Below are 26,630 nucleotides of genomic sequence, written 5' to 3'. Positions count from 1 at the left end.
AGCATGGAAACATGTGGCCATCATTTATCCTTTCGATCAATTGTCAAAACAGTTGTCGAGGTGTCCAGTTGAGAGGTAATACCACATGCCGCAAAGTCTTGGATACATATGTATAAAGACGGGTGTTTGATATGCAGCTATTGAATATATAATTAAATGTGTATATGAGTGCTTAGCTTTCGTTTCTGTATGCCTCTTGGAGCAGAATGCGCTAGTTGGAGCCTCGCTATAAGTTACTATGAGCCTGGAGAATGGAGTTGTGGATGAATGGGTGTCCAAAATAGATGTCCGGGTGTCCATTGTTTGTAAGGCATCGACCCTTTGATTTTAGTGGGGAGAATATTTAGTCTTCCACTGAAGTTGTCAAAAACCCATTTGTAGGAGTCTTCATGGATGGCACCTGAGCAATGTGCCTCACAGAAATTCAAACTCCTCTTCGATTCAAAGGAACCCGTCGTTGTGTTTTGAATCATTCAGACAAACATCATAGCCAAAAATTTCAATTCCAATGATGTTGATATGTTCACCAACCCAGTAGAACCAGAAAAGAGACCAGAAAGACCATGCAACGACTTTGCAGCTAAATCAGCAAAGCGAGAATCACACATATTCTATTTCCAAACTGAAATCCATTTTTAACACCCCAACAGCCAAGATGAAGCCTTTGGGTCAAAGAGAGTTTTGAATTTGGTGGCAGCACTAGGTATCGAACTTGGTTCTGCGTGCCGAGATCACCTCTTTTTCACTTGACAACTCGTTGTCGAGTTCAACATTATAGGAGTTGGCTTCAATCCACTGAGAGAAAAATGGCTCAGCGAGACCGATAGAAGCTTCACCACCTGCGATATGTGATCCATTCATAGAACCATAAGTGAGATGAGTCGGAGAGAACAAGGTGGGTCGGCGAGACCGAGATTGGTCGAGGCACCGAGATGAAGCAAGACAGTGAGAGTGAGGTGGGTCAGCGAGACCGAGATGGAGTAACTAGAGCGATGAGATACCGAGAGCTGGAGAGTTGCGATACTGAGGTGCATAGTTGTCGGTCCCCGAGAGTTAGGTCACCGAGATGCGACATGCGGCCGATAGCCGAAGCAGTTAAGGGCTGGAGCTGCCAAGAGCTGAAACTCCGAGTATCTAGAGTATTTCCCCGTTTTGCCGGGGAAGCTCTAATCCAGGGGGAAATGTTGTATTGGTGAGGCGATTAATAGCAGATTAGAACTCTAGACTGGGGTGAGCTCCCAGATTTAGAGATGGAGCCTTAGATATGAAACTGGAAACCAGTCACGGAGGGGAGATGACGCAGTCAGAATAGTAACCTAGGTTTACAAGCAATAAACCTAAACAAAGAGTTTTGGAGTCCACCAGAGATAAAAGAGAAAATTCTCTATTTGATTGATAATAAGATAAAAGGTGGTTCTGCCGTTTAAGGTTGCTTATATATGAGAGAAAAAAAACCCTAGGGCGACTAACAATGAAACCCTAAAGCCCACGGGTAAAAAAAAAAACTAGGAAACCGAAAATTCTAAAAAACAGTAAATTACAGTTTTGAGGTCCTAAACGACCCCGAAAGCCCGAAAAAGCCCACACGTCGTAGTATAGCAACTAGTTTTGTTCCTGGCGCGATTCACTTTCCGGAAAGCTATAGCACGTTCCAATCGGACACCAAGCTATGGCGTAGCTACTAGTAACTTTCGTTTTCCGGAAAGCCCACGATCAAACTGCTCTTCGAATTGGACTGCGATCCGTTCTGCATTAGGAGAGATGATCCTGGAGTTACCTTTTCGCTCCTCGAATTGTCTCTCACCATTAATTCCGGGCCTTGATGCTTACAGAAACTTTGATTCGTAGTCTGTTGATGTGTGTAAGATGATGATGATTGGAGAGGGGAAGGACTCTTGCTGGCTTTGGACGCAAAGTTGGATGAGTCAGGATGAAGAAGGTTGGATGTCAACTGTGTGCCGGTGCGTGAGTCAGATTCCGAAGTTGCCGGACAAGAAGGAGCCTGGGTTTTACTCGTCTAAGCCTGGTGAGTCTCATGGTAGTGGAGGTGAGGCCATGGTGAAGACCGGATGTCGGTGGTGGAGGAGAGAAAATCTCATATCTACTTTCTCTCTCCTCAAACGTTCTGTAAATAGAAGCCCAGAAGCTACCAGAAGTTTGATTTTGATGTGCTGGAGATGAAAATCAAGAAGGATATGTGAATGAAATGAGCTCGCGGTGCGTTAGCAGGTGGAGATCCAAGAGCAGAGAGAAAATTAGTAGTCGGAAAAAATTTCTGGTGAAATTGCTCATGGTGAGCTATGAGGGTGTTTTCCACTTGGGAGCCCCCTCCTTCTAGCGTCAAATATTTCTGGGTAAGAAACGGGTCGTGAGAGCTTCCACCTCCGAGATCCGTACTTGCCAACCATGAACAGAGGTCAGAGGGAAGACCGGGCTAGCCGGCCTTCGACCCTCCGATGCCTAAGTCAGATACATGTAAGAATGTAGACTAGGTAGGAGTAAATGGAGAGTGGTGGCTTACCTTGAATGAGTGGAGAGCCATGTATTTATAGTGTGGGGATGAGCTTGTCACCTCTTTGTTTCCAATGTGGGACTAGCTATGGTCCACCCGTTACCGCAAGTGTATGGTATCGGCATCGTCTTTGGGCGTTATCAGCATCGTTTCACGTGGCTAGTGAGCCTTGTGCTTCCAATATTTGTGCCTAGGCAGTATATATACCAACACATTCCATTATTTAATCTTTGAGATATATGTTGAGTTGTTGACTTATAACTTTTGTATTTGCAGCTAGAAAAAAAATCGTGCTAAACAACTGGAGAAGTTCTATCCTAATCTTATATGCACTCAGAGCCTAGGGCATGTAAAAAAATTGGTACTCCTTTAAATGTAGATTTACTTTTTGATGTGAATCAGTGTTAATTTAATGTTTTTGAATGAAATGGCAGAACATGCGAAGGAGAAATCCGGTGATCAATCAGCAAAAAAGGCTGCTTGTAAGGCAAAAAAATCGAAGATGACTGAGAAGTCAGGTGAGCTGCTGTGTATTGGTTTTAAGCTACAAGTTTGTGTTTTTTTGCATTGGTTTTGCTTGCCTGCTGCATTATTCTTTGCTGACTGAAAACTGCAAAGTTGTTTGTTTGTGCCCTCGTTGAGTTTTAAATTTCTACTCTAGTTTTGGGATGCTTCAATTTTGATCTGTCTTGGGTTTATTCACTTTATTGAATCACTTGTTGATAATTTTTGTATATTGGCTGGTGTAGGGAAAACCGTGATTGCCAATTGATGGCTGGCTTTGCTGAATAGCTGCGGAATTGCTAAATAGAAGACTGAAAAAAGGCTGCTGAATTGTTCCTCCTGAATCCAAATTTCAATTGTAGCTTTGTATTTGAATTGAGACTTTGTATTTGAATTGGGACTTTGTGTTGAATTGCATGTCAAATTGTTCTTGACTTCTTGTATTTGAATTTGGACTTTATGTTGAATTGCATGTCAAATTGCAGCTTGAACTTTGGATATGGATAATTGGACAGTGTTTTGAACTTAACATGTTGAAATGAATGAAATCTGGATTATATATGTGGACAGATAACAAAGCATAAAACTGGTATTTGGGCCCGAAAGCCCTGAAACCCGGCCTGAAAGAAAACGGGCCGGTCCCTGTTGGTGTCAAAACAAGCTTTAGGCCCGAACCGTAAAAAACGGATCGGGTCCGGGTCCAGTGAAATTTTAGCTGGACCCGGCCCGTGCCCAGCCCTAGGTTGATCGAACTTGGAAATCTCTGTAAGATTTGGTACATTAGAACTGTGGAGCTGTTTGTGTTTCTCGAAGTGAAATGTAGTGGTAGACTAGTTGATTCTCTTTGGTAATCAAGCCTTGCTCATTTCTTTCTCCGAGTGATTGCAGAGAAAACTTGACTATTTTATCAACAAATAAAATTTTCTTGCTACAAAGTGAGGAAAGAATTCTCTTTGTTAATCAAGCCTTTCTCAGTAAATATTGACCAGAAGGTAAATGCAAGTCAAGACAAGCAAGATACCTTTCTTTACATGGTAACAGAGTAAAGTTATCTTACAAAAACATTTTGTCAAACAGCTCATCCACCATAACTCCTGGAACAGCATCTGATGAGTCATAAGTCACCCACCCCGATTTCAAGAACAGACCCATATTTTTTAGATTTGTCTATGATACAGAATTACAGATCTGCATAGTAGGCAGATCGGAAAAGTAGTCACATGTATAGCACATGGGGACAAATTTATGCAAAGGCAAACTGGGGTTAAGCTAATTCTAGGGTCAAACAACTAAAGCTATTCAAGTAAAAAAGGACCTACCTCAACTTTTAAGTACAGCTTCTAAAATTTATCATATTGGAGGAGGTTGGTAAATGCTGAGAGTTAATATTACTTAAGGTAAAGCATCTGATGTAGGACGAGAATGGACCCAGTTTAGCCGAAAAACCATAAAAGTAAAGAAGCGGTGTAGAATCAAGAAGAGTGATTGGAAAATAGGTAACTCACGCGTAATCAGGTTACTAGCCGCTGGAATATTCAAGAAGATTTGGTTTTGGACTTTTCGGGTTTCTCTTGCTAAAAGTCAGGTTTTGATTTTGAATCAGATTTGACTAACTTTTGGCCAGAATGTCCGTTTGAAACGCCTGATACCTTTCCAGAATGGGAACGACGAGATCTTCAAGACTCACTTTTGTGAGCCCTATCAGATTTAGGCCAAAATGTATCGTCTTAATTATCCGATTCGTGATTTAATATTTTTAGGTTAGTTTTACATTCTTTTTATTTTAGGTTTTCTAGTTTATTTTGGATTTGTTTTGTTTTAATCCGTGGGCTTTAGGGTTTCATTGTTAGTCGCCCTAGGGTTTCTTTTCCCATATATAAGCAACCTTAAACGGCTGCAGAACTATCTTTTATCATATTATCAATCAAAATTGAGAGTTTTCTCTTTTATCTCTGGTGGACTCCAGAATCTTTGTTTTAGGTTTATTGCTTGTAAACCTAGGGTTACTTCCGCCCGCGTCAGTTGGTATCAGAGCGGGTTTCGCCCGCTTCTTAGCAGACGACGATCCAAGGGAGAAGTTCACTACCACCAACCTCAACGACGCTGGTCGTAGAGTATCTATCAAAGAAAGTTTCGTTGAAGAGGAACATACCAAGGGATTTGCCCTAGGACAACCTCATCAATCAAAAAAAAAAAAAAAAAGGGAAAAAAAAAAGAAGAAAGAAGAAACATGGAACATTGGATATTCACAACGCCGGATTACGACGACTTCCGAACTACATGTGTCATCAAAGACAAGGTATGCTCTGTAATAATTGACAGTGGTCTACGAGAGAATTTTGTAGCAAACAAAATTATGGATTATTTTCAATTGCCGACAGTGAAGCTGAGTGATCCATACTGGATTCCATTTGGAGAGGATGAATATGCACAAGTAACAGAAGTTTGTAAAGTTCCTGTCTCTATGGGAAAATTTTATAAAGAAGAGATTACTTGTCATGTGATTGACATGGATGACACTAATGTGCTTTTTGGAAGGCCATGGCATGAAAGCGTCAAAGGTGGTTATTGCAAAGATGACACATATTTATTTAGGTGGGAGTCACACAAAATTAAAATCAAGCCTGGAAGGAAGAACATCAAGAATTATCCTCCTAAGGTTTTCGAGAAGAAGTTAGAGTCCAAGTTTTCTTTGCCGGTTGAGATTAATAGTTTAATTGAAGAAAAGCCAGAAGAATTTCTAATGGAAGAACCTCCACAAGAATTCATGGATGAAGACCAAGAAGAGGTTAAAGATGAAATTGCTCATGAAGACATGGTTATTTGTACTGATAAAGTCTTGGAGCCTAAAATAAATCATTCAGAGCCAGATGTTATTCAAGAGTACAACCTTGAGAGCTGTGAAGAATCTACTAAGGTTGCCTATAACAGACTCATCTATGGTGTTGGGTTCATGATTGTGTCATCAGAATATGCAGAAGATCCAGCCAATAATCCACATGTCCAATTGTCTAATTTTTTCTCAGGTCTTTTGTCTACCTATTCCTGTCCTTTATTCAAGAGGAACTCGAGGGCGAGTTCTTTCATAGTGGAGGAGAATGATGTAGGACGAGAATGGACTCAGTTTAGCCGAAAAACCATAAAAGTAAAGAAGCGGTGTAGAATCAAGAAGAGTGATTGGAAAATAGGTAACTCACGCGTAATCAGGTTACTAGCCGCTGGAATATTCAAGAAGATTTGGTTTTGGACTTTTCGGGTTTCTCGTGCGAAAAGTCAGGTTTTGATTTTGAATCAGATTTGACTAACTTTTGGCCAGAATGTCCGTTTGAAACGCCTGATACCTTTCCAGAATGGGAACGACGAGATCTTCAAGACTCACTTTAGTGAGCCCTATCAGATTTAGGCCAAAATGTATCGTCTTAATTATCCGATTCGTGATTTAATATTTTTAGGTTAGTTTTACATTCTTTTTATTTTAGGTTTTCTAGTTTATTTTGGATTTGTTTTGTTTTAATCCGTGGGCTTTAGGGTTTCATTGTTAGTCGCTCTAGGGTTTCTTTTCCCATATATAAGCAACCTTAAACGGCTGCAGAACTATCTTTTATCATATTATCAATCAAAATTGAGAGTTTTCTCTTTTATCTCTGATGGACTCCAGAATCTTTGTTTTAGGTTTATTGCTTGTAAACCTAGGGTTACTTCCGCCCGCGTCAGCATCGATCTGTTTCATGTTAATTTATGGCTTTCTCAAGCAAAGCACTGATCTGTTCCGTTTCTTGCACCAAGTGCTTTGTTGGTTCTCATCTTTATTTGAATAGTTTAACTAGATTCTTTCATTCAAGTTCTGATAGGCCAATGGCATGATTTCATTTCATTAATCTCATATTCCAGAAATATCAAAGATCAGACGTACGTACACAATTGCATGTATGTGCCTCATTACACATCTCACATCTGCATGCATGCAGCAACTTCAAAATATGCATGCATGTTACAAGTGTTGATATATATAGAAGAAATTCCGATAGGAACAAACTTCTTCTACCTTAATAGAGATGTAAGTACGGGCTATCCATGCACATGCATGCTTCTATATATTATGCGAGAAGGAAATTAAGAACCTAACTTTGCGTCTCAGTTCGGTTTTTTTATTGATAAGGTATCGATCAGATGGAAATGAAGAACCTAATTTTGCTTTAATATTCACTTTGTCCTTGTCAACATCATTGTGTACCTAGAGGGACAATGCCACAATGCTATATATTGAGGCCTTCCTAGCTCTAACTCCTTCATCGAATGTTTTTGCTCTCTGTTCTCTCTTGTATCAAATATTAGGACGGTTCGGTCTCAATCTCTGTCATTGGTAAACAAAACTCTCAAAGTTGTATCAAGTTTTCGTTTTCAATTGATATTCCTCTGTATAGATCTGTTATGATTTTATTTAGAACACATACTCAACTCTTGCATGGATCCCTGTTTGCTGCATCAAATTGACACACGTACTCTTCGTCACCAGTCAGGAGAAATGACAATGAAATTTATTTACAGGTGAGAAGAAAATGTCGATCCCGCCGAATTCACTATGGAGAGGCTGTGCAGCACCCTTCCCTCAACCTCTCGATGACGACGACGTGCGTGCAGCTCAATTTTTGGTTGAAACTGTTTATTACTTTAATTGCCGTGTTGCAGATCCCCCACTGGCTGACATCGTTTACAGAAGCAGCAGTGGAGAAGAAGACATACTCCGCCATGTGTTCCGCTGGGATCTTACCCCCTATCAGGAGGTATTTCAAAATGGCTTCCAAGCGAGGCGTACACAAGACACTACCGACCAAGTCTACTTCAATCTGGATCACTATGTCCATAATGGTGGTACGCCTCTTGATTCCCGCAGACCAGCCACCCACGCCTTCGTTAGCACCACCCTTAACAGCGGTTGGCATCCCGACGTCCCTCAGACTGTGGAAGTATATCGTTATGAGATATATGCTCCTGGTGGCATTTGGGTTGCTGAGACTCTTGGTGATCGGTACCTGTACCCTTCTCAAGACGAGGTCTCCTTTGTTGCGGGCATTGCCCCTCAATACATTCGCTCTGCCCAACGCTTCAGGCTTGTTAGTGATGGAAGGTTGGTTACCCTACACATGGACCGTTACTTAAATATCTATATATATAATTATTATATATTCATGTCAAAAGTGAATACTAGGCTTACGTAGGTTACGTACACTTAACTTGCAGGTATACAACACGGGAGCGACTCGGCACTGTAATAAGAGTAAATGGGAACTTCAATCCACGATCGCATCCATCACGGTTGCTCAACATTCGGAGGCCAGTATTTGACTACGTGGCTGAAAATGGTACGAGGCAGCTTCTAACCCTTAGCATTTGCCGATCCCCTGCAATCTCCCTCGCTGCCACCAACAATAATTTCCGAGCCCCTGCCATCTCTGGGCTACAACTCGCTGCCATCAAAGATAATTTCACTACCACAGATTGGTATGCTGGCGATGTGGCTAACTATGAAAGCTACATAGATGCTGCATTCCGTTCGTCTCGCGGAAATGAAGCCTATCTATTCATGAAGAACGAGTATGTGCTATTGGACTATGCTCCTTGCGGCACAAACGACAAGGTATTGAACGGACCGCTTCTTATCTGCGATGGGTATCCATCTCTCAAGGGCACAGTCTTTGCAGAACATGGTATAGACTCTGCTTTCGGGTCTCACGATCGGGATGAAGCTTTTATCTTCTCTGGGAATCTCTCTGCACACATTAACTTCGCACCACACACCACAAATGACAAGATAATCAAAGGGCCGATTAGCATCTCTGACATGTTCCCCTTCTTAAGAAACACGGTGTTTGAAAGCGGCATAGACGCCGCGTTTGAGTCAACGACAAAATATGAAGCTTACCTCTTCAAAGACGACAAGTATGCTCTTATAAACTACGGTTCTTGTACTGCACGCCTCATCCACGTCAAGCCCATCCGCGACGGCTATCCTAGCTTGAAAAACACCATCTTTGCAAGTGGAATCGAGGCAGCGCTTGCTTCACACAGGTATAATGAGGCATACCTTTTCAAAGGAGATTCCTACTGCTGGATCAACTTTGCTCCTGGCACCAGAAATGACTTCATCACTGGCGTGAAGCAAATCCGTCCCAATTGGCCTTCCCTCCGAAGCATTTTGCCTCGCAAAAACCGTGGCCTTGACGTTCACAATCACACTAGCCCTGGTCCTGATGATGATGACCGTGACCAGGATGAACTCTAAAATATCAGTCCAAAGTGATGCATGGCATGACACAACGGATTCTTAAGTTGCCCGTTGTCTGAGTAACGTTCACACAACAATTAATGTTGTCGAGAGCCTGTTGACATGCTATCGACATGGATGCCGAGTTCTTCAGACGACGGTTCTCTAAATCATGTTTCATCAGACGACAGCGAGATATACGACAATCAGTTCTGTATCAGACGACAGTTTTTAGCCGTCGTCTGATTCAATTTTTGTACTAGTGAGAGTTTGACTCATCGGTTTCTATTAGTCGGAATAATAAAGGGCCCGTGTGTGTTGGCCTGTGTTTGTTTTTGTCTCTTCTGGTGTTGGGTTTGTATTTTAAAATATTAATATGTGGGTCTCAATGTGGCTTCTGTATTGTAAAATATTAATAAAATCATGAGACTATTACCTAAATAAATAAATAAATAAATAAATAAAGGACTACATTAATGTTGTTTAGTTAATTTCTTCTTGCATCTAAAAGTATTGATGGTAATAAGAAGATGAACATATATAAGTGTTGAAAGAGATTGAGGTTAATTGTATACGCTTTATATATATGGGTCCTTGTAATGAGTACTACTAAAATGAGGATTAGTTCAAAAAAAAATTGTGAGACTCACTTTTATAGCACATTTGTGCAAATCAACCGTTAGATGTTTAGATATTCATGTATAGATCATTTGTGCAATTTTTTAACCAAACTAAAAATCGTTAAGGCATTCATTATTGTAATTTATCAATTATGAACATGAACGGTTAATGTTTGACAGATTTGGTTCGTCCATCTATTTGATTTAGTTCGGTACCTTAACGATTAGCAATTTGGGGAAAAAAAAATCTGAAGTGATCTACTCATTCATACATAAACATCTAAAAGTTGATTTACCGTAATGTAGTCGAAAAGTGAGTCTCTCAAACTGTTGATTAGAAAGTCCTCAATTATATGCTTGAAATTACAGTCTAAAACTTTTGTCATGCATAATTATATGAATCTGTAGAACTCTAAAACTGGATCCATGCTTTGTTTTGAACTTGATTTTCTTCAAAACTCATGTAAGCCGATAATATTTTAGTCATGTAGGGTAATCTATGAGGAAGAAGTTCCAACACAGGGTTATTTGTTTCTCTTTTTTCACTCACAGTTACCGTCGAATCAACTGGGATATTACCACCTGAAGTGCTATTTACTGAGGTTGCGAAGACACAACGTGAACATCGTATTTTTTTTATTTTTTTCTCTGTGTAGAAAGAAACTGAAGCAAGAAAAAAACTGATTTGTTGTCTACATGAGTCTTGTTTCTTTGTCTCCAGTCTTGTTGTACGAGTACAGTTTAGTTCTCTCTTTATCATGTCCAAAAAAAAAAAAGAACGTTTTCTCTATTTATCTATTTTTCTTTTACTAGGGGATTTATGGGAGACTTTGGTCGGATGTATTTTTTGGTTTCTAATGAGAGCTTTTGACCGACGAATCATTCACCAACAGATGGTAAATCTCTTTTATTTCATTTATTTTTGTGGGAGGGTATTACCAAACGAATCGGTAATTCGTTCTTGCTTTGGATAATCATGAATCGAATCTGACTGTGTTTGACAACTTCAACTGCAGTGACGGAAACGGTCATTTGGCCTCATCAAGGGATGCGGGGAGCAAAGATTTTGATAAAATTTTGCAAGAGATGTTGTATGCGGTTGTGATATAACATTGGCTAGTTCGTATATTAAACTTGCATGTAGGGGTGGGCATCGGGACCCGAAAGACCGAAGACCCGACCCGGACCGAGCAAAAAAGCCCGATTCGGTTCGGTTTTAGTATGGAAAATCTCGGTTCGGTGCAAAGCCCGACCCGAATGTATATTTTTGGTTCGATCTCGGGCTTCAAATATTCGGAGACCGAAAGCCCAACCCGACCCGATTTCTCCTCCATCTCAGCGAAACCATCTCCTCCCAAGCCAGCTGCCCAGCTCCTCCTCCTCCTAAACCTTTCCCCTCCATCTCAGCCTCTTGAAATCATCTCAGCCTCTCGAAACTCTCCTCCCAAGCCAGCTCCTCCTCCTCCTCCATACTCAAATTTGCAGTGTAAGATTCAGTGGACTTGTCAATGTCAGCTGAAGTCACAACAACTTGTTACTCTTAGTGCAGAATAAGCAATTGGACTTGACAGTGATCTTTCAATTAGGATTCCTAGCTTATTGAGAGAAACTTATATAATTGGCCATTCCTCAATACATTAGGTTCAATAAAGAATCTGTACATGAATCAGGATTAATGTCCTATTGCTAATAGATTTAGGAAAACCTTTATGGGAAGGAGCCTAAACCAAAGCCTATATATAGGACTACTTGGTCCCTGCTCTAGCTATCATCAACAACCATCAATTGAGAATTAATAATCTCTGCCCATTGGAGACTCTCACTAAAGGATAGCTCAGAGGAGAACAAACCAAGTACACCAGCTCACAAGTTCAAACTATTGTTTTCAACAATGGCTGCAGCTCCAGGTAAATTTATGTATTCTTATATTGAGCACAATGATCATATATATGCATACGTTCAGTTTTAAACTTATATTTGGTATCAGAGCCTTTGTGCTCAAGTAAGAATCAACTTTTGGAAAACTTATTTGACACAAAATTTTACAAAATCGGAGCCTAAGGAATTATTATTATTATTATTATTATTATTTTTTTTTTTAAACTGAACACCAAAGTGGGAGAGAATTTGGATTATTTTGATCCAGGGCCAATACATGAACCCAGCCCATTCCTACAGCCCGAAAGCTTGCACATAAATAGAAAATAAAAGCACAAACATACCGTTGCTTCTTCAACGGTTAGCCCCAAATCTGGGTATTTCTCCATATGCTAGAGTTGCTCGATTAAACCCTTCAACAAGAGAATTCCGCCTATATTTCTCTGCAGCTTGTTGAATTCTTAATCAAGGAGCTTTTGCATCTTCTATTTTGCTTTCGGGTTGAATCAGTGATCAAAACTTCATATAAATTCTCAATCCCAGGTACGTGTTCCTCACATATGCTCCAATTTTGTTTTCTTGCAGAAATTTAAATTCAAATAGCCTTGTTGAGGCCCATAAATATGAATGTTTGCAGGATGCTATTTGAATTGTGTTTTGGTTGTGTTTTTGTGTTTTGATGTGTTAACATTGATATTGTTTTGATTTTGTCTCCCTTATGTTCTGAAAATACTATAAAGCACAATGCATAAAACTTAATCAAAACACTTAAAATGTCTTGATTCAGTTTTGGTTTAAGTCTTTTGCAGATAGTACTGTCAATAGCAGTCCCTTGTGAAAGACTTATACTAAAACATTAGTATTGGATCAACAGCTTGTGACATTGATTTTAGTAGCTTGAATCCTTGCTCCATACAGGAGGTATAAATGAGTAGAGCTTCTGAGATCAATGTCAGCATATAACAAAGTCTAAAAACTTGCCTTAAGAAGGTAACATGAACTGTTTTCTTGCCACTCTAGGTGTTAACATGTTCAAGATACCTACACAGCTGAGTTTTTTTTTTTTTTTTTTTGGGTATATGATTAAGGCAAAATAAGTGTCAAAAGTCTTTTTGCCACTCTAGGTAAAGCATGACACATTCAGCATTCATATAGGCACTTCATTCATTGCCTCTCCAGTTAACTAAATGCATTGCTTACTAATGTAACCTCTGAAATTTTCAGCTATGAACATGCTTTTTAATTGCAACCAAATGGAAACTCTTAATGGTTCAAACTTTAAGAGATGGAAACAAGACCTAGAATTATGCCTAGGATACAGCGACTATGAGCATGTCCTGCATGAAGACCCCCCAGCTGAGTTAACACCTACCAGTACTAGGGAAACAAAAGATAAATATGCTCAGTGGCATAAACATAACAGAATGGCCCTAGTTATCATGAAAAGGTCCATGTCAGAAGCTGTAAAGGGAGGTATCCCAGATGCGAAGCTAGCAAGGGAGTATTTTATGAATATTGAAGAGAAATATCAAGTGTCTGATAAGGCTGAAACTGGGGCATTAATGAATGCTCTTACTGGTATGAAGTTTGATGGAGTAGGAAGTATCAGGGAATACATTCTGAAGGGTACAGAAACTGCAACAAAACTTAAGGCTTTAGGTGTCACCATTGATGATCCTTTTTTAGTTCACCTAATCCTGAACTCCTTACCCTCTCAATATTCTCAGCTAGAATGCAGTTACAACACACAGAAAGAAAAATGGAGTGTGAATGAATTAATTTCAATGTGTGTGCAAGAGGAAGATAGGATTAAGAAGAGAAAAGGGGTGGTTGTCAATCTGGTCAACAAGCCACAGTTCAAGAAGAAAGCCTTCAAGCCTCGATATTCTGCACCATCTACCTCAAAAACACAAAATGAAGCAACTCAGGGATCTAACAACTTTAAGAATCAAAAGTCAATTCAGTTCAGTTAAGTGTTTCTTCTGCCGTAAGCTAGGGCATGTTAAGAAAGATTGCAGAGGTTTTAAGGACTGGATGAGTAAGAAAGGTAATAATTTTAGTTTTCAGAATAAAACTGTTTTTCATTTAGAGTCAAAAACTGTCAGTGTGTCTAGTAGCTCTTGGTGGTTTGATACTGCATCTCCAATTCATGTTATTACATCTATGCAGGGTTTTCTAAGAAAGAGGATTCCAAACAAGGATGAAGCTAGGATTAGCTCGGGGAATGGGAACAGAGTAGCTGTCAAGGCCATAGGAGTTGTTAGACTTGTTTTTACTACTGGTTTTTCTTTAGATTTGGAAAATGTGTTTTGTATTCCTTCTATGCAAAGAAACCTTATTTCAGGCTCTCTTTTAGTCAAAAACAATGGTTGTACTTTTACAGGCAATAATAAAGGTTTAGATTTCTTCAAAAATTCTGAGTTTATTGGTGATGCTTCTTTAATTGATGGTTATTGGCATATGAATTGCAGAAATTCTGTTGAAGTATTTTTGACTGAAAAATCTGTTGGTTTTAAAAGGCCTAGACTGAATGAAAAATCTGCTTTTCTTTGGCATAAACGTTTGGGACATATTTCGGAAGAAAGGCTGAAAATTTTAATCAAACAAAATGTTTTACCTTCTTTAGACTTTTCTGATTTTGGTGTTTGTATAGAATGTCTTAAGGGTAAAACCACCAATCTTAGGAAGAAAGGGTCAATTAGAAGTCAAGAGCTATTAGAACTTATTCACACTGACATTTGTGGTCCTTTTCCTCATAAAACCATCTGTGGCAATCAATACTTCATTACTTTTATTGATGACTTCTCGAGATACTGTCAAATTTTTCTTATTTCTGAAAAATCAAAAGCTCTAGAAGTTTTTAAAATTTTTAAAGCAGAGGTAGAGAAACAGCTGAACAAGGTTATTAAAGTTGTTAGATCAGATAGAGGTGGAGAATTCTATGGCAGGTACACTGAATCAGGGCAAAACAAGGGTCCCTTTGCTCTCTACCTTCAAGAATGTGGAATCAAGGCTCAGTACACCACACCAGGAACCCCACAGCAGAATGGAGTCGCAGAGAGGAGGAATAGAACTTTGATAAATATGGTGAGGAGTATGATCTGTAAGTCTGGTTTGCCGAGATATTTATGGGGGGAAGCACTGAAGACGGCTAACTATGTCTGTAATAGAACCCCTAGCAAATCAGTCGAGAATAAAACACCTTTTGAGTTATGGTTCAACAAGAAGCCTAGTCTGCATCACTTCCACGTATGGGGCTGCAGAGCAGAAGCAAGGATTTACAACCCTCAGCAACAAAAATTGGATTCCAGAACCTCGAGTGTTTATTTTGTTGGTTACTTGAACAAATCTAAAGGGTACAGGTTTTATAGTCCTCATGGCAGCACAAGGATCTTAGAAACCAATAGAGCTATTTTTGTTGGAGAATTAGATGGTTCAGACACTGCAGATATCATTGAATTTGAAGAAACTAATGAAACTAGTACTAATGATACCTTTGAGTGGTTAGTTTACAGCAGCAATGAAGGAATAAGCACTGAAGTGGCAGATCATATTGAAATACCAGCTATGCATAACGTTGTGCCTCCAGCAGAAACACCTACAATTCAGCATGATGACATTCAACCACAATTTGAACATAATGAAGCTGCACAACATCAAGAACAACAAGATGAGCCTCAACAAAATAATGATATTGTTCAGCAACCTCAGGAAGTGGAACCAATACAGTTAAGAAGATCACAAAGGGAAAGAAGATCAGCTATTCCAGATTATTATGAAACAACTTTTCTGACGGAGACAGACTTTGATTTTGGAGAAGAAGAAGATCCAGTCACTTATTCTCAAGCATTGCAGTCATCATATGCAGATAAATGGATAGAGGCTATGAAAGCTGAGTTTAAGTCAATGGAAGAGAACAAAGTGTGGGATTTGGTTGACAAGCCAGAAGAATACAAACCGGTGGGATGCAAATGGGTATTCAAGACCAAAAAAAATTCAAAAGGAAACATAGAAAGACACAAGGCAAGGCTGGTTGCCAAAGGTTTCACTCAAAAAGAAGGAATTGACTACACAGAGACATTCTCACCAGTGTCAACTAAAGATGCCTTCAGGATATTAATGGCCTTAGTAGCTCACTTTGATCTTGAGCTGCATCAAATGGACGTCAAGACAGCCTTTCTGAATGGAAATCTTGATGAAGAGATATACATGGTGCAGCCCGAGGGTTTCGTTGCTAAGGGACAGACTGACAAGGTATGTAAACTTAAGAAATCCATTTATGGTTTAAAACAGGCTTCTAGACAGTGGTACCTCAAATTTGATTCAGTAATTACTTCATTCGGTTTTGAGGAAAACAAAGTAGATGAATGCATATATATGAAAATCAGTGGGAGCAGGTTCACTTTCTTGATCTTATACGTTGATGATATCTTGTTGGCAAGTAGTGATGTGAATATGTTAAAAGAAACAAAGAGTTTTCTTTTGAAGAATTTTGATATGAAAGATATGGGTGAAGCTGCATTTGTACTTGGTATAGAGATTAAGAGAGATAGAAACAGAAAAGCCTTGGGATTATGTCAAAGAAACTACATTGACAGAGTGCTTAAGAGGTTTGCAATGGAAACATGTAAAGTTGGTGAATCGCCAATGTCAAAAGGGGACAGACTACACTCAAGGCAATGTCCTAAAAACTCATTAGAAAGAAAAGAGATGGACAAGAGACCATATGCAAGACTGGTTGGGAGCTTAATGTATGCTCAAGTGTGCACAAGGCCAGACATTGCCTTTTCAGTTGGGGTATTGGCAAGATATCAGTCCAATCCTGGGAATGATCATTGGGTTGCAGGCAAGAAGGTACTCAGGTATTTACTAAAACAAAGGATTATATGCTGGTATATAGAAGAATTGAAGATCAAGACCTTGAGGTCATTGGATACACAGATTCTGATTACAAAGGTTGCATCGATGACTTGAAATCTACCTCAGGGTATATCTATATGTTGGCAGGAGGTGCAATATCTTGGAGAAGTGTTAAACAGTCTCTAACAGCCACTTCAACTATGCAGGCTGAATATGTGGCTATTCATGATGCTACTGGTCAAGCTCTATGGTTGAGAAATTTTATGAATGAAATAAAGGTGGTAGATTCAGTAGAAAGACCGTTAAAGCTTTATTGTGATAATGCAGCTGCAGTGTTTTTTGCTAAGAACAATAAGAGATCCACAGCCTCAAGGAATATAGATGTGAAGTACTATGCAGTCAGAGAGAGTGTAAGGAACAATGAAATTGAGGTAATTAAAATTGGCACTCTAGCTCAGCTTGCTGACCCCCTCACAAAGGCCATTGCAGTAGCACCTTTTCAGGTACATGTCAAAAATATGGGTGTCCTAGAAAGTCTAGACATGGCAGAATGAGTGGGAGTCTTTTAAACACAGTTTTGAATTTATGTTTTAGTAGCTGAAAACTTTAAATTTGCTCCAAGTAAAATTTATTTTGAAGTTTGTTTGTTTAAAGTTCTCATCATAAGCATGCCTGCATATGTTATTGAGCTTGAAAATTCAGAAACATTTCAAGAATGATTGAATATCAGTTGCAGATCTCTACATAACTATAAAGAGACAGCAGGAACTTAATTTTATATCAGTAAGCAAAATTTTATGCTTTTGATTCTGCTATTGAATCCTACAGAAAGACCTCATTCATATTATCATATTTTCATTCAAATGTATTATCATGTACATAAAGATAGCTCCTGTGATCTGTGATTGCTTCTTCATGATTTTGAGGTGTTGATGCTTGGTTAAGCATTAGTTTTCTCATAGTCTGTTGAAGTCAATTGCAGGTTGACTGAGCTTAGGAATAAATTGGAGTTCATGGTTAGTCCAGCGCGCACTTCATAAATTGCTATATCTGATTTTAGTAACATTCTTGTTGTATTGAACATTGATAGTCCAAGTGGGAGACTGTAAGATTCAGTGGACTTGTCAATGTCAGCTGAAGTCACAACAACTTGTTACTCTTAGTGCAGAATAAGCAATTGGACTTGACAGTGATCTTTCAATTAGGATTCCTAGCTTATTGAGAGAAACTTATATAATTGGCCATTCCTCAATACATTAGGTTCAATAAAGAATCTGTACATGAATCAGGATTAATGTCCTATTGCTAATAGATTTAGGAAAACCTTTATGGGAAGGAGCCTAAACCAAAGCCTATATATAGGACTACTTGGTCCCTGCTCTAGCTATCATCAACAACCATCAATTGAGAATTAATAATCTCTGCCCATTGGAGACTCTCACTAAAGGATAGCTCAGAGGAGAACAAACCAAGTACACCAGCTCACAAGTTCAAACTATTGTTTTCAACAATGGCTGCAGCTCCAGGTAAATTTATGTATTCTTATATTGAGCACAATGATCATATATATGCATACGTTCAGTTTTAAACTTATATGCAGTGGCTCCTGAAGCAACCAAAGCAATACCGGAGTCCCCAGTCTCCACATATGAAGAAGCAGAATTTCAGTAAACACCCATAAACCATGGGAACAAAGAAATCAACAAAGGGCTTTTGTTGGAATCAGAAAAAGTGACAAGAGTATGAGGATCCAACACATACCTCAGCTAGGAATTGAAAGAGTTTTTTTTGGCCAGAAGGAATTCCAGATCCAAAACATACCTCATGCTCCCCAGACGCAAGATGTTGATTTGATGAATATATGGTAATTGGTAAATAGAGAACTGCATAATGGGGATTGGGAAGGAAGAAAAAAGGAAAAAAAAAAAAGAAAAAAGATGAAGATATGAAGTAGAATTGCAAAAGAAGAAGAAGAAGTGTCAGAGAAACAGAGTATAGAAAGTAAAAGAGGGTTCTGGGTTCTATTTTGTTTTACTTCTACCCCTAGGACGAAATAAATATAAGCTTTGCACATAATGTATTGAGAGCATCTCGTGCTTTAGTGGTTGGGAGCAAGCATTTCGTGTAAGAGGTAGGGGGTTCAAACCTCGCCTCTTATTGAATTTTGTGTATATTTTGCATATTGGGCCCGAAAAGCCCGAAGACCGAACCGGCCCGTTTGGGATCGGTTTCTGTCGGTTTCTATTTTCGAAAAAGCCCGAACCAGCCCGGATCGATTGTTTCGGGCTCGGTCTCGGTTTTACCAAATTCCGGGCCCGGCCCGAGCCCAGGCCTACTTGCATGTTAGCCATGCTTTAAGAACAATCACAAAATCATAGATAAAACTGATTAACGTCTTTTACACACATGGTATGAAAACAACTGGGTCTGCATATAATTACTCTACCTCACGAGTAAACGATGACAAAAATTGAGTATAACATGTAGCATACAAGGGGGTTGCATATAAGGGGTTTAACCTAATTCCTTTTACCCCTACTTCTTCTCGGTCCGACTACCTCCCAACCATCTTCTGCTTCAACTCCCTGCCTGGTCTTTGGCTCTACTGCATGAGACTCTGGTCTGTCCACATTCATGTTTGATGACTCATCTTTATTCATGCTAGGATCAGTATCATCATCATTATCATCACTGTCTTCATCGTCATCCACAACCTGGCACAAATAAGGAAGAGAATGAAGAGTTTATTGTAATGCAAAAAATTATCATTTACTCGATCATAGGCACTCTCCTGAACAAGATAAACCAAAAAGCAATGTCCACAGGCATTTCTTCAACACAAAAATTTGGCGAACTCGTAGAACTGTTAAAACTCTTAATGCACAGGGTTTTGAATAGAACCTACCTGTTTAACATGAGGAGTTGGAACTCTTCGACTATTGGCTTCCCTTAGGCTTTCCATAGACTTGAAATTGCAATCCAAACATTCTTCATGCATAATCATTATTTTTTCAGCTACCTGTGCAAAATCCAAAGCCAATTAAAAGTTAAAAACACAATAAAGATAAAACAGCTAGTCTAAAATTTCATCCCTCATCCACTGTTACAGATTCCCTTGGGCTCTCAATAGAATTAAAATTACCATCTCAACATACTGCATGGATAATTTATGAACTTTCCGTTGCAAATCTAAAGGAAAAATAAACCATAAAAAAGATACAAACTGCTCGTACGAAATTGCATCCCAAATGTCAACCAGCCTTAAGCTTTCAATAGACTTGAAATACAATCTACGCATTCTCCGAGCATTCTTTATGCATAATCATTAAATTTACAGCTAACTTCATAAATCGGCACAAGAAAGGAAGAAAAGAAAAACCATAACACAGAAGCACAAAATTGCATCCCTTATATCCACTAGTCATAATTAATCATTAGCTTTTCAGCTACCTGTATCTGCTGACTACAGCTGAAAGATACGTTGGGTTAATGCCAGCCATAGTTAACGATAAAAAAGTTTGAGTTTCTAAATATGATTAATTAACAAAGTACTGACGGTCAGACATACAGAACACAAACATCTCACAAATCTCCTTAATGGTTCCTCCTTTTTTAAGTTGAGTACACTATCTACAGGGCAAGCAGATAATTCTCTGTTTCCCACCAGAAGCATAGCATAACAAAATTTATTTGTAATACAATCCATCAAGATACTATCAGATGTTGCAACATGTCACCTAAGAAAATGGCGTAACAAAACATACCTCCTCAATGCTACCATCCTCTATCACAGTATTGAGAGAACTCATAGCTTCAATGAGCATTTCTTCTAAATCATCTATATAAAGAGGTTCTGAAAAAGAATGAACAGATGGCTATCAAAACAATAACACTAATCATTGTAAGAAAATCCACATAATGCATACTAATATCACTGTATCATATTTACTACTGCTAGGCAAGCATGTCTCCCCACAGATTAAATACCATCTTTTTCTAAAAAGCAAACTTCACCTAATAAAAAAGAAAATAAGTAATATCATAGGGCACCAATTCAGATCTATGACACCTCATTTCAAACTTTTGAAGTAGGAAAAACAAAAGCCATTGTTCAGATAAAATTGACAACTCATGAGGTAAAGATCCTTACTCATGCAGTTAAATTCCCAACTAACCTTAATTTTTGATCCTCAGAAGTACCAAAAAAAAAAAATTGAACTCTTAACAAATTTAAACACAGCATTGGTGTAATAATGCTCTCAAAAAGAACCAGACACATCGGAATCAGAGACTCGTATTGCAGAACCATATTTCAGCACAAAATTGACAAATCATGTGGTAAAGTAAAGATCCTTACTTTTGCAGATAAATACCCAACTAAACTCATATTTGATTATCAGAAGCACAATTCATAACCAAAAAAAAGAAAAACTTTATGCTAAAGGACCTGGGTTAAACTCTCAACAAATCTAAACACAGCATAGGTGCAGACTGACCAAAATTACATACTCGCTTTGCAGAAAAGGCAAAATCTGGGACTTCAGATGTTTAGCATGTACATAGTTCCTACTATCTAAATTTTCCTTTCATCATGATGGTGAGTTTTACATCACTATCACAAACACTGAAAAATCATACATCATACATAGTGTTTTGATTATTCTTATGTTGCTCTTTTCCTGTCTGTATATACACTATTTGCAAAGTGGTGTCATGAATGAAATGCTTTGCATAATGATATAATCAATATATACGTCCTCAAATCTTTAGACATGTTCTGAAATCAGTATTGATTCTCAGAGGCATGCACAATTCCGAACCAAAGAATTGAACTTGATGCCAAAACAACTCGATTATACTCTCAACAAATCCAAACACAAACAATGCTATGATAATTTCAGCACAAAAAATCAAAATCACAGAATCAATTCGCAGAAAAAGGAGAAAACTTTGACGAGTTAAAAGGTTACCGGTGGAGAAATTGACCCAGGAGACGATATCGGAGACGAGTTGCTCGGCCTTGAGGCTCGAGTCACGGCCACCCCACTCGTTCTCGACGACCAATTAATTGAAGCGCCAACCACCGCGACAGAACCAACCCGACCCCTTCTTGGAACGCCGCCGTAGCCGCCGCCTTTAGGTTATGATGCAAATTGGGTGGGTCGGGTCGGGTTTTATTTGGGAGGACATCCGACCCGAAACCCACATTTAGTTTTTTTTTTTTGATCAAGTGAAATATCATTCATTAAAACTGCAATTACAACAAAGCCGCAATTACAGCACCCAAACTCGAGTTTACAATTGAGTAAAGCAGCAACTGACTATCACCATGCATACTTACTCTAAAGACACTACAATGAACTGTCAATGAATCCAAAAACGAAGGCTGAATTGGATGACTGATCAAGTTAGCAAGGCCAAAATAGGTAGCATTGACTGGGATGGGGTCAAACCCACATTTAGTTGGGTTGGATTTTTTTAGCTTTTTTCTTATTTTCTTGGTTTGTTTTTGTGCTTTTTTGATATAGAAGCTTTACTCTTTTTTTTATTGGTTTTGTGTTGAAGTCTCTTGCTTTTTTTTGTGATAATGGGTTTGTGGCTTTATTTATCTGCAAAAAAAGGTGGGTTCTGCTTGAAATTGGAGAGCTTTGTGGTAAAGTTCGTGGTTTTATAGCTAGGCTGGGACTGTGGGGATTTTAAGTTATCAGAGAATGTTGGGACTTGAAGTTTTTGTGTAAGGTTGATATAGTGGAAGTGATATTCTGAGTGGTGTGTGAATTGGTTTGTGGTTATTAAGTTATTTTCATCTATTGGCTGAAGAAGACTGAGGACCCATGTTTGAATTGAAATTAAGATACTTGTTTTTTTTTTTATTTAGTGAAGAAATTATCTGCTGCAATTTGTAGGTTTCATGTTTCATGTTGGGTTAAGTTACTATTTGTTATGTATTCAAGGAGCACATTGTCACTAAGGTTATGTTTGCCCACCTCAAGTTGATTTCAGGAAGATATTTATGGTTTTTTCTTTTTACTTTGTTTTGCAGTTTTTATGTTACAAGGCTATTGTCAGATCCACAACAAGATTAGAAGCTAAAGTTGAGAGGAAGTTCTCTATAATTAGGATTTAGGAAGGTAAAGCTACAGCAGTTTTAAGTCCCAAATTGAGAAGTTACAGAAAGAGGGAGATGAGTTTCAGTGGATGGTCATGGGGAATCAGGTTGGACATTTGGGTTTAATGTAGTTTCTTTACTGAATTTTGGTGCTACTATGTCAAACTGGACAAATCGTTGATGCTGTCCAAAGCAAGTTAAAGACTCAACATTTGGGTATTTATGTTTCTTTCTTTTTTTTGGTCTGGGGGTATTTATGTTTCAAAAAGTATTTCATACATGACTGATTACATGATTTGAATAAGAGTCATGGTTTTATAATCTCAGGAGAGGCTAAACCAAGTGTTGATGGAGAAAAAGAAGGAATCTAGGCATGGAGATAATGAACTTGCTTCAGGTACTAATTAGCTGAATTTCTTACTGACCTACACACTTTCATATTCAGCCACCTACTTTTCTATAAATATAACATGAAAACAGAAAGAAGGGAGGCAGCAGAGAGTAAACAAAAAAAAAGGCAAATTTTAACTGCAATTGGAAATATTCAAAATTAACACAACTTTTTTAAGCTTCCATGATCATATATAACTAGACCAAGCAACAAGAAGTTCCTACTTAGCAACAAGAAGTTCCTACTTGGCAACTCTGTAATAAGTTTGCAAGCCAACCCACAATTAGGCTCCTCTGCTTAAGAGATCCATGGAAATAAGCAGAGTAGACTTTACAACTCAAATGGCACGCTAACGAACCTTTTTCTACATAAGTTTCTTCCAGTTGAAATCAACTTTGTCATTCACTTCCCATCCATATTTACTGGCATCCTACAATAATAAAACAATGACCTTAATCAGACCATGTTTTGCGAAGAAACAAATATTGTTTTTTTTTATAATAAAACAACACACAGAAAAATAAATAGAAAATTACATACAAGTAACAGACCAAAGATTGAAAAATAGAAAACTCACCTTGTATAAGATTTAAACAAATAAGGACATGGAGCTCACGTGCAAAACAAATAAAGTAGGCCTGCTTCTGAATTTTTATGAAAAATTACCAAAATGTTCAGTTTTTTCAAAAATTTACATTAATGCCATTGAGGATCAGTTAACCCCAAATACATTATCGTCCCGAACACAGATTTCATCGCTGCTACTATAAAGTATAACCCAAAAAATTTTGGGATCTACGAAAGCATCGGCGATGTCATTGAGCAATGGACTACCCAGGTCTATTGCCCGATCATTCTTCCGGTCAGTCATCTTCCTCAGCTTACTACTCTCTGAGACTCGGGTTTTGCCGTAAAGCTTTGGTACTAAACATCTTCAATGACGGAGATGTAGGCCTACAGAGATGGATGATTATGAGGCGGGTCTGAGACGGATGACGAGATGGGTTTGGGAAGGGAAAGAGGAGGCAGTGAGGTTGGGGGAGAGTTTGAGGCCGTCGGAGATAGAGTACAAGTTAACAAAGAGGAGGTCCATGGAGTCTGGTGGGTTACTGAGCTTTCATCGAGAGAGAGAGAGAGAGAGAGTGAAGATGATAAGGAAACTCACCATCCCTACTCTTGACTCATATTAATTATGCAGCCCAAATGTTAATTAAACGATAAGATCTTTCTTCAACCATTTACTTGGGAGCTGTGCTCTTTTTTTTTATTTTTTTGGTTACGGGAGGGTCTAAAAAGACTTGGGAGCTATGCTCTGTCACAGCAGCTTTGAGGCATTATTATTGAGTCATTTCTCTTATCTTACGTCTTAATAGTTCTCGAAACTAAATATCTTCAATGTTATCTTAGTACAAGATAATTATTATTGAGCCATTTCTATTAGCTTAACAGTTTGATGTTGCAAATACTTGGAAAACTTGGTTCTGATGCCACTTTTATTGTTTTTTATTTTTTATTTTTATAATTCAAGATGAAACCTTTATTCACTTATGTCAAAGGCAATAATAGCAGTGCACAAATGCTACTGCCCCCAATTATTACATATTGTATTCCTTAAAAAGTTAGCAGGATTGAACGACTGCAGTAGCAGAACAGGAGTACAAGTGCAGTAGTAGAACTGGACGAGTATGAGTGCAGCGAGTGCAGTAGCAGGATTGGACGAGTGCAGTAGCAGGATTAGGCGATGACGAGTGCAGTAGCAGAACACGAGTACAAGTGCAGTAGTAGAACTGGACGAGTATGAGTGCAGCGAGTGCAGTAGCAGGATTGGACGAGTGCAGTAGCAGGATTAGGCGATGACGAGTGCAGTAGCAGAACACGAGTACAAGTGCAGTAGTAGAACTGGACGAGTATGAGTGCAGCGAGTACAGTAGCAGGATTGAACGAGTGCAGTAGCAGGACTAGGCGATGACGAGTGCAGTAGCAGAACACGAGTACAAGTGAAGTAGTAGAACTGGACGAGTATGAGTGCAGCGAGTACAGTAGCAGGATTGAACGAGTGCAGTAGCAGGATTAGACGATGACGAGTGCAGTAGCAGAACACGAGTACAAGTGCAGTAGTAGAACTGGACGAGTATGAGTGCAGCGAGTACAGTAGCAGGATTGAACGAGTGCAGTAGCAGGACTAGGCGATGACGAGTGCAGTAGCAGAACACGAGTACAAGTGAAGTAGTAGAACTGGACGAGTATGAGTGCAGCGAGTACAGTAGCAGGATTGAACGAGTGCAGTAGCAGGATTAGACGATGACGAGTGCAGTAGCAGAACACGAGTAGCAGAACTGGACACGAGTACAAGTGTAGTAGCAGAACTGGACGAGTATGAGTGCAGTAGCAGGATTGGACGAGTGCAGTAGCAGGATTAGGCAATGACGAGTGCAGTAGCAGAACATGAGTAGCAGAACTGGACACAAGTACAAGTGCAGTAGCAGAACTTGACGAGTATGAGTGCAGTAGCAGGATTGGACGAGTGCAATAGTAGGATTAGGCGATGAGATGAGAGTAGTAGGAGAGTGAGGTATGAGATTCTTTCTCTTAGCAACGTGTAAAAGAAAGATTTTTTTTTTTTTTTTTAACTTTTGAGAAGTAACATAAATAGATTATTCTCATAAAAAAAAAGTAATATAAACAGATTATTCTCAGGAAAAAAAAAGTAACATAAAGGGATTATTCTCAGAAAAAGAAAAAAATTAATATAAAGGGATTAGAAGTCAAAATGAGTAGTTAAGGGGAAAAAAAAGTAACATAAACGGATTATTCTCAGGAAAAAAAAAGTAACGTAAAAAGGATTATTCTCAGAAAAAAAAAAGTAATATAAAGGGATTAGAAGTCAAAAGGAGTAGTTAATGGTTAAAAAGTAAATTAACTCATGACATGTGGCAAGTGGAGAGTAGATTGTCCTTATTTGTAAAACTTAATCCTTATAAAGGGATTACAAGTCAAAATAAGTAGTTAAGGGTAAAAAAGTAAATTAATTCATGACATGTGGCAAGTGGAGAGCCTATTGTCCTTAAGTGTAAACTTTTGTCCTTAAATGTTCAAAACCAAATGTTGTGGAGTTTTTTGTGTTTTGAAATCATATCAAGGGGGTATATGTAGTTTGCTAAAAAATAAAAGCAACAGCTGCTGGATAATGCACTACAAGTATTATAAGCAACAGATGCATGAGTTTGGGGCAAGGAAAAGTACATTCCTCAGACCATATAACATCAATTATAAGGAAATATTAGGAGGCTCCAGGGGGGCGGGGATGGGGGCAATTTCACGTAGATGCACTCAATAAGCATAGATAACAATGCTGTAAGGAAAGTAATCAGCCATATCTCCCATATTATTGCAGATTGATTTACCATTTAGTTTGTGTAATAGCTGTAGCCTTCCTTATATGTATTTTAGATAGTAAACAGATTCCTGACTTGTAGGAACAACTTGTAATC

At 38.7% G+C, this 26,630-nt stretch overlaps 3 protein-coding genes across 3 annotated transcripts; 2 read left to right on the top strand and 1 right to left on the bottom strand.

Moving 5' to 3' along the window:
- The first annotated feature begins 7,255 nt into the window (after window positions 1–7,255).
- Window positions 7,256–9,724, top strand: LOC133733796 (uncharacterized). The gene is made up of 3 exons (XM_062161434.1): window positions 7,256–7,379; window positions 7,565–8,144; window positions 8,258–9,724. Exons 2-3 carry the CDS (start codon window positions 7,576–7,578, stop codon window positions 9,297–9,299), a joined length of 1,611 nt encoding a protein of 536 aa, XP_062017418.1. The 5' UTR covers window positions 7,256–7,379; window positions 7,565–7,575; the 3' UTR covers window positions 9,300–9,724.
- Window positions 9,725–11,792: 2,068 nt separating this feature from the next.
- LOC133730223 (uncharacterized) lies at window positions 11,793–13,752 on the top strand. Its single transcript, XM_062157853.1, has 2 exons — window positions 11,793–11,808; window positions 13,004–13,752. The coding sequence occupies exons 1-2, from the start codon at window positions 11,793–11,795 to the stop codon at window positions 13,750–13,752; spliced, it is 765 nt and encodes a 254-aa protein (XP_062013837.1).
- Window positions 13,753–18,992: 5,240 nt separating this feature from the next.
- LOC133732539 (uncharacterized) lies at window positions 18,993–21,896 on the bottom strand. Its single transcript, XM_062160117.1, is given in 5 exon segments — window positions 18,993–19,353; window positions 19,545–19,658; window positions 20,404–20,492; window positions 21,610–21,706; window positions 21,708–21,896. Coding segments are annotated over 5 exon segments (669 nt in total). The 5' UTR covers window positions 21,882–21,896; the 3' UTR covers window positions 18,993–19,158.
- Between the last annotated feature and the right edge of the window lie 4,734 nt (window positions 21,897–26,630).

Source organism: Rosa rugosa, chromosome 2 (assembly GCF_958449725.1).
Source record: "Rosa rugosa chromosome 2, drRosRugo1.1, whole genome shotgun sequence".
NCBI lineage: Eukaryota > Viridiplantae > Streptophyta > Magnoliopsida > Rosales > Rosaceae > Rosa > Rosa rugosa.
This window is presented reverse-complemented; position numbering and strand designations above follow the sequence as displayed.

Coding starts and splice junctions, on each gene's coding strand:
- LOC133733796 (XM_062161434.1), top strand. CDS start 7,576: ATGTCGATCCCGCCGAATTCACTATGGAGAGGCTGTGCAGCACCCTTC. Junction 8,145..8,257: donor AGGCTTGTTAGTGATGGAAG/GTTGGTTACCCT, acceptor CTTAACTTGCAG/GTATACAACACGGGAGCGAC.